Raw genomic sequence first — 14,509 nt, 5'->3', positions numbered from 1 at the left:
TGCGGGGGGCGCCAGCACTCACAGGTCAAGTACATCAGAAACTGATGACCTGACGCCATCGCTGCTCTTCTCCCAGCATTCCTCTCTCCCCTCCTTGGCAGCAGCTGTGCTGCTTTTTGCTGTCATAATTGTTTGATGTTCCTGACCTCCATCATAGTCACTTGTTCTTCTGGACTAAAGGAGGCGGCACGCGATCCATCCGTTTCCTAAGAGTCACATGACTCGTTACACGCCCCTTTTTATGGGGACGCCACAGAGCCTGAAGCAGAAGCCTTCATTGACAGAGAGAGATCCCACCCACCGTTGTGATTCCATGTCATGTGTTGATGTTAAAACAAAGAGGAGGAACTGAGACGTCTTGCTGAGAGTGAACTGGTTTATTACAGATGTTACTTTACTACTGCTACCCAGGCAACAACACTCTTCTGCTTCCTGGCATACACCTCTCGATGATGTCACTTGCCACAACTACGGCAACCTGTAGTTACTTGTCACAACATCTCGCCTTTTCAAAAGATTCCAAACAATTAGCAGGATGTGCACCATGTCAGAGTCATCACTCTAGGACTTTGGGGTCGACTGCCCGCCGTCCACAGCAACATGGTGTTTATTCTGCTCCCAAAAGCTGCTGTTCCTACAGGGTGTGATCAGTTGTTCGAGCAGTCTCTGGGTGGTCGTTGTGACATCACCAGCACAACTTTGGGATGTCAGGCACTTATGCACTGAATATTTCCTGTCACTTACCCAAAACATTCCTGTATTCTTATGGAAACCTAACTGTAACCAAGGAGCATAATGTAATATTATTGTCCCCATACTTCTCTCTCCCCGCACAATTACTAAGGTAACAGGAAACAGTGTGAAGGAGAGTGTCATGAAGTGGTCGTGTCTTGATATCTGAGAGGTGCCCTGACCTCACAACCTCGGGATGTCACCTGAAGATCCCTGCGTGGAGATGATGGCTGCGGTGCTTAACACACCACAGGTGGAACTTGCAGTCTCTGGACAGAAGCAGATTCCTTGTGGCTGGAGCTGGCCACAGGAGGAGGGCTGCTGGGCAGCTGCAGTGGCGATCCCTCAGGCTGCGTCCGCTGCTGGTCTGGAGGGTCAGCGGGCTCTGGGACTGCCTGTAGATGTTTTCTATTGCGTCACAGTACTGCACCATTGTCTGTCTTCACAATCTCTTTATCTGATGACTTTAGCAGACATTTTCCACTCCATTTCCCCATCCAGTTTCACTCTGACAGCGTGCCCAGATTCACGTTCAGGAAGCGGTTGGGCAGAGTGACAGTGGTCATAGAAGAACCCGTTGGCTCATTTAGTCTGAGCATCCTTCTGCTGGATTGGATGTCTGTCCACAGGACCAGCTTGTAGTTTGTCTTCCAGCATAAGAAGTGTGGTCCTAACATGTCTTCAAGCCGGAAGTAAAGCTGGGCTCGCTCACCCCTGTAGCAGCACTTGGGGTTGCTCTGTAACACATCAGAGCAAGATGTGGATCAGGGTGCTTGAAGATGTGCTGAGCAGCCTCCGCAGCTCACTCGCTAGCACTGTTAGCCTGGGTGTCATGAGGGCTGGTGGATGTGTTTACAAACCCATAGCTTTGGCAGAAGTCCTGAAACTCACCCCAAGTTAACTGTGTGGCATTGTCACTCACCAGTTCCAGCGGCATCCCCATCTTGCAAACATGCCTTTGAGCCTGGCCATGACTTGGTGGCTGAATATTGATGACAGGTGGGCAATTTCAATGTGCCTGGAGTCGTAGTCAGTCACGATGAGATAATTCTGTCTCTCTAACCACACAAATCAGCAGGAATGTGCTGTACAGGTAAAGGTGTGCTGAGAAGCCGTTCTCATCTTTGAGTGGGTTTGTTTACAATGCAGAACTTGTATGTTGATTCAATTCTTGAAGCAATAAACCAGCAAAATGCACAGTCAACGCGCGTTGTCACGCCACAATCGACGCCAACAACGCAATGTCCTTCTATTGGCTGAAGGTCAACGGTATGTGGCGTTTATTTGTGGGATCTATTTAGCAAAACATTTTGGTCACAAGTCGTTTTATTTTTTCAAACCCGTGTCCACGCAAAATTTGAAACTTGTCCCTGTTATTTGATGTAAATACGACTCTGTACAAGTCAGTGTGGACCGACTAACCACAGCTGCCCGCCGCCATTTTTATCAATGAAATGAGTGCTTTGAGTGTCCAAAGTCGCATCCTCAAAATCTTGACCGATTTGAGAACGCCATACTCAATTTTCGCACTATTTGGGACACACCAACTGTCTTTGTGACCTCTGCACTTATATGAGGCCACCATACTTCCATCCTGGCTCAAACTCTACACCTTGTTAGACCTTGGTGTCCCTCATGTAGCTGTTTGAGCACTTCTGATCTAACTGCAGCAGGGATGACTAGCCTTGTGTGATATCGCACCAGTCCATCAGTCTCAGAGAGGTCAGCTCAGGCAGAATAATATCCATGCAGGGATGGAAGCAGCGATGTCCTTGTGGCCGTCCGTTCCTACTGAACTGCACTCTCTTTTGCAGGTCTCCCTCCTGTAGTGTGGCTGAGCAGATTTTGTCAAGTTTTTGTGATGAGACAGGTGCATTTGTTACATGCATTTGTTGTAGAAGTTCCTCAGGACGGAGCTCCCCACCCCAGCTCTGTGCAGCTTCCTGAGGAAGTAGAGACGCTGCTGGGCCTTCCTGACCAGATGGGAGGTGTTGGCACTCCAGGTGAGGTCACTGGATATGTACACACCCAAGTACCTGTAGCTGGAGACCACTTCCACAGCTGTGCCACCGATGTGGAGGGGAGGGGGAGGGTGCTTGTCCCTCCGAAAGTCCACCACCATCTCCTTAGTCTTCTGGACGTTGATGCAGAGGTTGTTTGCTCTGCACCACTGCACCTGGTGTTCCACCTCCTCTCTGTATTCAGACTCATCGTTGTTGGTGATGCGTCCTACTACTGCTGTGTCATCTGCAAACTTGACTATGTGGCAGCTGGAGTGTCTCGCCGTACAGTCGTACGTCAGCAGAGTGAACAGGAGGGGGCTCAACACTCAGCCCTGTGGTGAGCCGGTGCTGAGGGTGATGGAAGAGGAGACGGTGTTGTGGATCCTGACTGTCTGGGGTCTGTTCATCTGGAAGTCCAGGACCCAGTTCTCCAATGTGGGACTCAATCCAAGGGAGGAGAGTATCTAGGTCGATCTCAGTTTGTACTCACTAATGATAAACCCTCGGAAACCACTGCAGTCAGTTCTGATGTTCCACAAGGCTCTGTGCTGGGACCAGTCCTCTTCACCCTTTTTCTGCTTCCTCTCGGTCACATTATTAGGAAACACTCAATTAATGTTCACTGCTATGCTGACGACACACAGCTGTACTTATCAATGATCCACATGGAACAAACCAGCTGACTAAACTGGAGGCCTGTCTGAAGGAGATTAAAAACTTGGATGACCCTTAATTTCCTTTTATTAAACTCCAATAAAACTGAAGTCATTGTCCTGGGCCCAAAACATCTTAGAGACACCCTATCTAATGAGATAGGTACCCTGGAAAGAATTACCTTGGCCCCCAGCACGACCGTAAGGAACCTAGGAGTTCTCTTTGATCAGGATCTGTCCTTTCATGCCCACATTAAGCAAATTTCTAGGACTGCTTTCTTTCATTTATGAAACATCGCTAGGATCAGACACATCCTGTCTCAAAAGGAAGCAGAAAAACTAGTCCATGCCTTTGTCACTTCCAGGCTGGATTACTGCAATTCCCTCCTATCAGGCTGCACTAGTAGGTCCCTAAAGACTCTCCAGCTGGTCCAGAACGCTGCTGCCACGTGTTGACGAGAACTGGTAGCAGAGACCAGGTCTCTCCTGGACTGCTTCTCTGCATTGGCTCCCTATCAGATTCAGAACAGAATTTAAAATTCTCCTTCTACCATCAAAGTCCTCAACAATCAGGATCCTTCATCCCTGACAGAGCTCCTAGTCCCCTATGATCCAGCTAGAACCCTTCACTCCCAGGATGCAGGGTTCCTGCTGGTTCCTTGGGTTCTAACAGTAGAATGGAGCCAGAGCCTTCAGCTATCAGGCTCCCCTCCTGTGGAACCGTCTCCCAGTTTCAGTCCAGGACCCAGACCCCCTCTCTAGGTTTAAGAGCAGACTTAAGACCTCCTTGTTGATCAGGCTTATAGTCAGGACTGCTTAGGCTGGCCCTTAGATCTGCTGCTATAGGCTCAGACTGCTGGGGATCTCCCATGATGCACTGGGCTTCTCTCTTCTCCTCCTGTCCTCATATGTGTTACTAACTCCTCTTCTTCTCCCCTCATCCCAGATTTTGGTGCTGCTGGAGGAGGCTCCAGACCTGAAGAGGCTCCAGCTGCCACCCGTAGCTCCACCTGCTCACGTCCCCGTCTGTCCATCAGTCTCTCCTCCTTTCTCTCCCTCTTTATCTCTTTCCCTCTCTTTCCTTCTGTCTCTGTCTTCCTCCATTCTCTGTCTTTGTCTCTGTCCTGCTCTCCTGCTCTCTCTCCGTCCCCACTGATCCTGGATCTGCTCGAAGTTCCTGCCTGTTAAAAGGAAGGTACTTGGTCGCCGCTGTTGCAGGATGTGCTGCTGATGGAGAATTGTTGGGTGTAAATTCATGGAAGGAGTGTGGTTCTAGACCTGCTCTACCTGTAAAGTGTCATGAGAGAACTTTTGTGGTGATGTGGCACTATAGAAATAAAATTGACTTGACAAAATTGACTTGACTTCTGCACCACGGTCTGTGGGATGCTGGTGTTGAAGCCGGAGGAGAAGTGTGTCTGTGGCCTGTGTGGACCACTGATGAAATGGTGTCATCAGTGGAGCGGTTTTGCCTGTTGGCATACTGGTGGGGGTCCACAGTGACGTCGATGGAGGCCTTGATGTGGGCCTTGACCAGCCTCTCAAAGCACTTCATGACTACTGGGGTGAGTGCAATGGGTCGGCAGCAGGATTGTGTGGTGATCAGTGGAGCCCAGGTGGGGGGACAACAGACCTGTAGGCATAGAGAACGGAGCCATAGCGTCTCTCCAGTGTCCTCCCCAGGCGGGTGGTGCATGAGATGTATTGTGTGAAGCCTTTCAGGGATTTGTCAGGGTTGCAGTGGTTGAAGTCCCCTAAGATGAATGTAGGGGAGTCTGAGGATAGTTGCTCCAGCTCGTTCAGGATGGTTCTGATGTGGTTGGTCGCTGTGGTGGACTTCTCTCTGGGGTGGATGAAGACCAGGACAAAGAAGAGTTGGGGAACTTCCCTGGGGAGGTAGAACGGGCGAAGAGAGACTGCCAGGAGCTTGAAGTCTGGAGTGCACAGTTTCTCTCTCACATGGAGGGTGGAACACCGGCGGGGGATCACGTATAAACACACACCTCCGCCCTGTAGTTTTCTGGTGACATCATTGTCATGTCCCAGTCTGATGGGGGAGCCGAATCCGTCCATGTGCATTGTGCTGATGTCAGCATCCTTGTTGAGCCAAGTCTGTGAATGGCAAGATGCGTGCGCTCCTGTACTCGTGCAGGTGGTTTACGTTTGCCTGGAGCTCGTCTGTTTTGTTCCGCAGCGAGTGGACGTTGGCGAGGATGACTGTTGGCCGCTGTTTCCAGGTTTCACACCTCAGTCTCACCCTGATACCCCCCTTCTTCTTGCCCCGTCTGGCTCTCTTGATGCTCCTCTGCTTCATGGCTCTGCGGTCAATTCCAGATTTGCGTATTTCCATGGTGGTGGTTGTAGAAAATCCCTGCCTCCTTCAAACACCCCTCTGTCTCCTCCCATCTCACCTGAGTGGTGGGTGGAGCATGGAAATCTATTTAAGCTGTCAGCTCACCTGGGTGAGTCCTCTTTTCCTGCCTGAGGACAAAGGAGCTGTTGCTGAGCTGCGTTCATGATGTGAGGGAACCCTTTCGTCCCACACACTGCATATTTTAGTTAACATAGTAATTCATATTTTAGGTCCTATCCTTTCTCAAGTTGAGCTATGTTTGTCTAGATTGTCTCATTTGTTTGATAATGATGTAGGGGTCGTGTGGACCAATGTTGTTTTCTCACCTTCTATATTTTTTCCTTTTACATCAGAAAGAAACCAGTTAACAATAAACAAAGATGAGCTGGATCCCTGCTGTTTGTGCCTTTGCCTAAAAGCACAACCACTGTGTTGGTCGACCTCCTCACCACAAATCCATATCCATACCAGACAATATTTCTCAGTGGTGGTAGAGAGGGGGGCAAGGCAAGGCAAGGCAATTTTATTTGTATAGCCTGTTTTCACAAACAGTTTGTCTCAAAGGGCTTCACATGGCATCATAACAACATCCTCTGCCCTTAGACCCTCACATCGACTGAGGAGAAACTCCATAGAAAACCCTTTTAAGAGGGAAAAATCTGAGAAATCTCAGGGGGGTATGCTCAGGTCAAGCCGGTTTTTGCAGATGAACTCCACAGGCTTCCTGGAGCTTGTGAGAAAAAAGCAGAGAAAAAAAATGACATAAACAAACAAGATGGCGGCTCTGCCACAAACAAGATGGTGGCTCCATTGGTGTTAGCGTCAGGTGAGTGTACAGGGTGAATAAAAGGAGTGACGTTTGAAGGATTAGGTTCCAATGAGCTCACATGGGCTCTACAGGGTTCGAGAAGCTAGGAAGCTGACGTGAACCGGAAACAAAAATGCACTGAGCCGGAATAACAGAGGAAAGTCTGACGTAAACAAACAAGATGGCAGCTCCACCGGAGTTAGCATTCGCAGAGTGGACAGGAATGAATTAAAAAATGAGCAACAGTTGAAGTAAGCTCATTCCCATGGGCTCACATAAACTCCTCAAAATGCTTGTAGGAGCTAGTGAGCTGACGTGAGCCTGGAACAGGGCAAGAAAGCTGAAATAAAGAGAAAAAAAACTGATGTAAACAAACAAGGTGGCGGCTCTTGTGTTAGAGCCGGCCAGCGTTAGCCTTTGCAGCTGTGAATGGGAGTGAATAAAAAAAGAGTGAAAGTAGAAAGGAACTAAGTTCCAATGAGCTCACCTGAACTCCACAGGCTTCCAGGAGGTGAGTGAGCTCCCTGCGCTGGAAACAGAACACACAAAGGTGTGATATCAAAACTACTAATCATTATTTTTCCAGTGTATGAATTCTGAAGCTTTATGGCTCAATATATATGACAGGCTTTACCCAAAGATTCCTAACATTGAACATTTTTCTCAAAGGGACATTATTTATAGACTTGTCATGGACAATATTAAAGATGACTTTCTGGTGAATAATATTCTCAGTCTCAGAAAATTAGATACTATTGTGTATATATTTATATACACAAAATATACAAAAATGACTCCTAAGTTTTGTGTTTTTCATCATGACTTTGTCTTTTGAAAAGGCCCTTAAAGTCATAAAAAACAAAAATGCTATGAAACGGTTTAGCATAATAGAAGAATACGATTTTCTGAAAAAGCCCTCACCCCCTTTTCCCAATCTGTCTGTTTGGTTTGTACTTTCAATTTGTTTCTGCGACCCTTTTTGTTTATTGTAAGGAATTTCAGGCCAATTTGTTTATAAGTGAAAATGCTGCAACTATCACAGCACACCCTGCAGCTCACCCTCGATTGTTCACTTGCATCAACAGAAGATTCGACGCGTCACATGAACTCGCTAACTTCCGCTAATTATGTCACATTTTTGGAACAAAAGCAAACAAACCTAGCAGGCTGCTTGCCACGAAATCTTGCTTGCTTCTTCCGTAACTTTATATTCTTTCCTTCTTTAAGCGCTTATCTCTCTTGTACACTTTTTTGGAGAGTTCATCTATGGTTTGCTTAGGTCGCGCTATTATTGCAGGTGCGCCAATTAATTGTGTCGTGCGGAAACTAGGACGGTAGTAATTAGTTCCGCATCTAGGGTTACTGCATCACAGGTAGGAACCAAAACGGGGGGATAAACAAATTGAAACTTACTAACAGTACGGCAATTACAACCTCCGATTGCGAGCCAGCTTATTGACAGACGGCCTGGCTATGTTGAGCCAGCCTCGTAGTACACCGCTCGTGTACGGTCGTGTTTTGTTCGCGGGATGTTAGAGGTTTGCGTGCTCAGCTGGTCAGACGAGCCCGACGGGGTTCCCCGGATGTGCTTGGTGACAGGAGGACCGTGACTGATAGAGCAGCTAAAAAAGGAAAGGGTCAAACGGTTCTTAAAAAGTGGAGAAACCGAAAACAGAGTTGAATGGCGCTGATAGAAAATCAAAATAGCACACGGCGTCTTTAAATCCAGCAGGTGACGTCAGCAGCGCCTCAAGTTTCTGCTTTGTTTGTCCTGAGCAGTAGAGCTTCGGCCGCAGGGACATCGAGTCGCAGCCGAGAACCGAAGACTGAACTGGTGGACAGGTTCGAGTCGAGTCTGGAACAGAGATGCCGTCCGATAGACCCTTCAAACAGAGGAGGACCTTCGGTAAGGCGTTCGCTCCCCTGCTAGCGTTAGCCCCTCTGCTAGTTAGCTCCGGCAGCTTACTAGCCGCTAGCTTGTGTGTTGACGGTCTCGTTGCACCGCGTCTGTGTCGCTGTAGTAGGTCGACGTCACTCGCTAGCTATCGAAAACGGGAGAGTCTTTGGAACTAGGAGAACTTACACGTTCATAGAAGGTGAAGGTAGACGAGATGAAACGACCTGTGACGTCAGTAACACCGGAGGTACTGCTGATCCAGGCCCCGAGGCCCGGGATCACCCCTGCCCTCCTCGGTAACATTCATCAGCCCCGGGGCTCGGTTACGAGGGGGCTGGCACATCCCGGGACGATGGATGGTGATATTTGATGCACGGAGCCGGAAGGGCGAGGGCGTTCATCCGTTTGATGCATATTTCTGGGTAGCGTTCCCAAATATTGAATGCCCTGAAGAATCTGTTTGAACGAAACAAAAATGTTTGTTTCTTGTTTCAAAAGTTCAGTTTTCAGCTCGTCGCCAGTTTCGCTGTTGCATCGCATGTTGACTTGTTTGATCGTGTCGTTTTGCGATGTTTCCTGCTCACTGACCCGCGTCGTCACGGCTCCGGGGCTTGATGGTCTCAGTGTTGATGCAGGGGTGGGCAACCATGTGCCAGGGTTAGGGTTCGTCTGATTAACTCTCTTCTGTGGCTGAAGGTGTGTTAATCAGTGGAATCACCTGTTAAAGTGTTTGGCTGGAAGGAGAACCTCTCCATGGCACATGGTTGCCCACCCCTGGGTTAGAGGCTTGTGCTGTTAGGCCCGCACCACTCAGGTCACATGTTCAAGTCCTGGCTGTGGCAGAGAGGTCGAGATGATGATGATCAGACCTGACGTGTGTGTGTGTGTTGTCGTCCACAGCAGACCGGTGCAGAGAGGTCCAGCAGATCCGGGAGCAGCACCCCAACAAGATCCCCGTATGCTGCTTTCATCATTTCAGAGTTTGTGAGTGAGCAGGTGGAGAACAGCTGGTGTGAGTGATGAGAAACCACCACCTTTGGTTTGCTCATGGGGTGAAAGCCAGTCACCTCAGGAGTGAACGCTCCAGGCTCCACGTTCCTGCTGACGTGTCATCAGATCAGTTATCAGGAACAAATTGACCATAGATTGAAGTTTACAGTGAGGACATCAGGACAGGAGGGTTTCACTGTTTGAAGATGAGTGTTGAAGCTCCTCCCACATGTGTGTGCACCTGGTTTTTGTGGTCTATCAGGACCTCTAGTCCTAATGGGGACCAACATGATTTCTGAATTCCTGGTTAGGGTTACAGTGAGACTGTCTGTCTATAAATGGAAGTTAAAGGAACGTCCTTACAAGGATAGGTGTGTGTGTGTGTGTGTGTGTGTGTAGGTGATCATCGAGAGATACAAGGGAGAGAAGCAACTTCCTGTTCTGGACAAAACCAAGTTCCTGGTGCCCGACCACGTCAACATGAGTGAACTTGTCAAGATCATCAGGTGAAAAAAAACACACGCACACACACACACACACACACACACACACACAGAGGTGTGGATCACAGCTGACCCAGCTTCTGACCTGAGCAGGAGTCCAGGGAAGTGCATTGTAAAGGCTCCTGCACTGATGGAGGGTAAACATCCCTCTCACTGACACCCACCAGAAAGTTCTCCATTCAATTTTCCACCGACAGAAGAGAAAAGGAAAAAAATCGGATGCGTCGTCTTCCTCCTCTTATCCGGTTGGTCCGGGTCGGGGGACAGCAGTCTCAGCAAGGAAGCCCAGACTGTCCTCTCCCAGCCACGTCCACCAGCTCTTCAGGGGAATCCTGAGGCGTTCCCAGGCCAGCCCAGAGATATAATCCCTCCAGCGGGTCCTGGGTCGGCCATGAGGCCTCCTCCTGGTCAGACGTGCCTGGAACACCTCCTGAGGGAGGCGTCCTCTCCAGATGCCTGAACCACCTCCACTGACTCCTCTACCTGGAGGAGCAGCAGCTCTACTCTGAGTCCCTCCTGAAGGACTGAGCTTCTCACCCTGTCTCTAAGGGAGAGCCCAGCCTCCCTGAGGAGGAAACTCATTTCGGCCGCTTGGAGTCAGGATCTTGTTCTTTCAGTCATTACCCAGAGCTCCTGACCACAGGTGAGGGTTGGAACGTAGATTGACAGGTAAATAGAGAGCCTCGCCTTTTGGCTAAGCTCCCTCTTCACCATAACAGACTGGTTTAGCACCCGCATCACTGTATATGCCGTCCCAGTCCGCCTGTCAATCTCCCGCTCCATCCTACCCTCACTCATGAACAAGACCCTGAGATACTTAAACTCCTCCACCAGGGGCATTACCCCCCCCCCCCCGACCTGGAGTGGCCAGGCCCCCCTTTTCCAGCTGAGGACCATGGCCTCAGACTTGGAGGTGCTGATTCTCATCCCTGCCGATTCACATTCGGCTGCTAACTGTCCCAGCAAGAGCTGGAGGTCGTGGCCCGATGGGGCTAAGAGGACCACGTCATCCGCAAACAGCAGAGACGACACCCTCCCACCACCAAACTCGACCCCCTCCACCACCCGGCTGCGCCTAGAAATTCTGTCCATAAAAGTTATGAACAGAACCGGTGACAAAGGGCAGCCTTGGCGGTGTCCAACCCTCACTTGGAACAAGTCCGACTTACTACCGGCCACACGGACCAGACTCTCGCTCCTCCGGTAGAACGACCGAACGGCCCTTTGTAAGGGGCCATCCACCCCGTACTCCTGGAGTACCCCACACAGGTTGCTCCTGGGAACACGGTCGTAAGCCTCCTCCAGATCCACAAAGCACATGTGGACTGGTTGGCAAACTCCCATGCCCCCTCCAGCACCCTAGCGAGGGTGAAGAGCTGATCCATGGTTCCATGGCCGGGACGAAAACCACGCTGCTCCTCCTCAATCTGAGGTTCGACTATCCCCCTGACCCTCCTCTCCAGTACCCTGGCGTAGACCTTACCAGGGAGGCTGAGGAGGTCTGATCCCCTGATAGTTGGAACACATCCTCTGGTCCCCTTTCTTAAAGACAGGGACAACCACCCCGGTCTGCCACTCCAAAGGCACCGCCCCGATGTCCACGCAATGTTGCAGAGACGTGTCAACAAGGACAGCCCCACAACATCCAGAGCCTTGAGATACCCAGGGAGGATCTCATGCACCCCCGGAGCTCTGCCACCGCGGAGTTGCTTCACTGCCTCAGCCCCTCTGCCCACTCTCGTTGGTCATGTCCTCCTTCATATAATTTTATTCTTATTTATTGTGTGTATTGTTAATTTGTCCGTCTATGCACTCCTAATCATTGGTGTTTTTGTTTGGTTTATTCTTCTATTTTTTTTCCTCCATTCAAGTGGTGATATTATTAGAATGGAACCTCAGTGAAAGAGCAGCAGCCATCACTTCCACCTCCCGGCCAGCAGGTGTCTCCCTCCCTCCTTTCGCACTAATCTAGTCTCCTGTCTTTTGGATTACTTGTTTTCTTCATATTGTTGCACCTTTTTAAAGCAGGTGTACTGTGGTCTGTAACCTCACTACTACACTTACTACACTCAGGATGTAGTATTCATACGGAGTACTTATTATTCAATAATGCGTCATAATAAAATATTAATTTAAATAATCTACACTGGGGGGCGCTGGTGCCATGACAGCCACTCGTCTGTGTTGGTGATGAAAGGAAAACACGAGTCACTTCGTCAGACTGTTTCTTCATCCCGTCACATCACTGGGGCACACGGTGTAGGGCAGCGCTGGCTCGGGGTGAGTGGCGTTTTCCTCATGTTAATTGCACAGAGTAGCACCAGACAGGAAGCCCCTTCTAAAATTTTCAAAATAAAACACCATGTGCAGACACCATATTGAAATGGAAATGAAACCACAGAATGTAACTACAAATACCATGATAGAAACACGCACACTGGGATCAACTGCCACATTAACAATCTGTGCACCACAACATCACTTTGTGCAATTACTGACATTCGTTACCTGCCACCTTCCTCCGTCACCATGCTGTCGTCCTCTCAGGAGCCTGGGTGCAGGCCTCCAGGGACCCACTGAACTGGGCTGGACTTGATCCTCTGGGATGTGGCTTGTTTGGAGTATCTGTGTATAAGTATACCTGTGCTGCTAAGTATGAGAGTGGTAGTGTGATAAACTGATTAACCACCCCCCAGGCGTCGGCTGCAGCTGAACCCCACCCAGGCCTTCTTCCTGCTGGTCAACCAGCACAGCATGGTGTCTGTGTCTACGCCCATCTCAGAGATCTACGAGCAGGAGCGAGATGAGGACGGCTTCCTCTACATGGTCTACGCCTCGCAGGAGACCTTTGGCTGCTAGGTTCTAGCCACCTCCTTGTAGCAGCAGCTGCCAGTCATGTGACAGCCCCCCTTGTCCCCGCCTGTCGTGGTCATCTTGGTCAGTAAATGCATCAGTGTCCCGAGGGTGTCTTCGACCACTTTTATTTTCTCTTTAGTCCCACTCAGGCTTCCTGATCACCAAAGTGATCGACTGATCTCTCTTCTTCAAGCTAAACATCCATTTGACAGTTTGAGATAACAAAGTGACCGACAGCACAACTTTCCCGGGTGTCAACTGCTGACGTAATACCCATCCGGTAGCCTGCGGTCGCCATGGCAACAGAGAGAAAAAGCCTGAGAAGATTTTTATGTTTATCTAATTTTTACCTCTGACTTTACTTTGAGACGTGAGCAGGTGCAGTTTGTGTTTTAACACTACGTTTGCCGCCCGCCCGCTGGCTGACGTACGGGAACGCCGCCACTTAAGTAGCATTTACCTACATGTGCAATATATACCCTTCACTCGCTTGCAGGTTTGACGTATAAGAACAAAGGGACGGAGCCCCGCCTTCAGTGCACTAAATACATGGGATGTTGAGCGGAAGAAGTAGTTGCATCACCATGAAACGGCCATCTTGTCTTCCTCTGACATTTGTGTCAGTGGTGTCTGGGTCATGACATCATCAGCACAGATCTGACTGATTTAATTGCAATAAATGGATGAAAGTGATGCGGAATTAATGACATCATGAGTTGTCAGGTCTGTCGCCACGACGACAATCGAACATTAGAAAGTGCTGGTTTACCGAACAAAGTTCTGATCATTCTGATGCAGCATCTTCTTGTATATATGACATCATCAATCTTGGAACGCAGCGTATGGCATGAACACGGGAAACATGCTTGTTTGCATTCGCGTGTCATGTTCCTACATGCAGGTCCACATTGACGAGGTACTCATCTCCAGGACCTCCTGTCAAGCCCCCCACGCCAAACCCGCTCACATGGACTCAGCCAATCAGATGGCAGCAAACTCCCAGTAGTAGGAACAGTGAGATGCCATCGTTGGTGACCTGAGTTGCGGTTCTTCTGAAGGGAAACTAGCAGCTACTGATGCCTCCACAACCAGATGCGATCACAGGACCTGCTTCTGCCTCTAGACCCCTCAGGACTGACTCCCCCTCTTCAGACATGAGCTGGCAGGGTCACTGGTCCCTGGTGGGGGCGCCGTCTCCTCCGTCCTCCCGTATCGTAAAGCTGCGCGCTACATAGTATCGAACATTAGATGTACGTGTTTACCAATGAGCTTCTGTGTACACAAAGTAATGAGTATTAAAAAGTCGGCATTGACCTTGTGAATCCCTAGAACAACCGTCTGCTTCGTACCTGCTCTGTTGCTCGCCACGATCAGCGTGATGCACTACAAACACTGCATGCTTCTCTCAACCTATGGTTAGCCGATTAGCTCTGAAGTTCCAAAACCAAAAACTGAATGAGTGTGTTGATGATGGTGTTAGCACGCTGTAGTTCTGGAGGCCGTCTGGTGCTGAACACATGTACAGAAACGCTTCGCCAAGAATAAATAAAGTTGCCTTTAAAGTGTTTCTCTGGTCATCTGTTCCTGCTGCTTCCTGTTTACCAGGAGCCTCGCGTGGGTCACCTGACAGGTCAGCCATTTGTAGGAGATGTTTACCTGCAGCAGCTGAGAACATGTTCTAGAGCTGATGTATCTCAGGGACTCTGTAGAACAG

The 14,509-nt window shown here is 49.5% G+C and overlaps 2 protein-coding genes across 13 annotated transcripts; one reads left to right on the top strand and one right to left on the bottom strand.

Annotated features, from left to right (window-relative positions):
* Positions 1-301: 301 nt before the first annotated feature.
* LOC147268695 (uncharacterized) lies at positions 302-8,974 on the bottom strand. 12 transcript variants are annotated; one of them, XR_015112220.1, is made up of 4 exons: positions 8,633-8,974; positions 7,037-7,078; positions 1,655-6,889; positions 302-1,469 (listed from the first exon to the last, which is right to left on the bottom strand). XR_015112220.1 is itself a non-coding variant. In XM_086200479.1 (4 exons), exons 1-4 carry the CDS (start codon positions 8,747-8,749, stop codon positions 1,236-1,238), a joined length of 453 nt encoding a protein of 150 aa, XP_086056605.1. In that variant the 5' UTR covers positions 8,750-8,963; the 3' UTR covers positions 302-1,235. The 12 variants fall into 12 exon arrangements, 2 of the variants coding, with proteins under 2 accessions (XP_086056605.1, XP_086056606.1); XM_086200479.1 differs by having other exon boundaries at positions 1,655-1,714; positions 8,633-8,963; XR_015112228.1 differs by lacking the exons at positions 1,655-6,889; positions 8,633-8,974 and adding an exon at positions 7,709-7,872.
* On the top strand, positions 7,789-14,371 carry LOC147268694 (microtubule-associated protein 1 light chain 3 alpha). Its single transcript, XM_086200482.1, has 5 exons — positions 7,789-7,922; positions 8,329-8,455; positions 9,347-9,402; positions 9,836-9,942; positions 12,636-14,371. The coding sequence occupies exons 2-5, from the start codon at positions 8,416-8,418 to the stop codon at positions 12,796-12,798; spliced, it is 366 nt and encodes a 121-aa protein (XP_086056608.1). The 5' UTR covers positions 7,789-7,922; positions 8,329-8,415; the 3' UTR covers positions 12,799-14,371.
* The last annotated feature ends 138 nt before the right edge of the window (positions 14,372-14,509 follow it).

The sequence above is a fragment of the Aulostomus chinensis genome, chromosome 3 (genome assembly GCF_037954235.1).
Source record: "Aulostomus chinensis isolate RoL2024-O1b breed Wild chromosome 3, RoL_Achi_v1.0, whole genome shotgun sequence".
Lineage (NCBI taxonomy): Eukaryota > Metazoa > Chordata > Actinopteri > Syngnathiformes > Aulostomidae > Aulostomus > Aulostomus chinensis.
The sequence above is the reverse complement of the archived record's forward strand: the minus strand, read 5'-3'. Positions and strand labels throughout refer to the sequence as shown.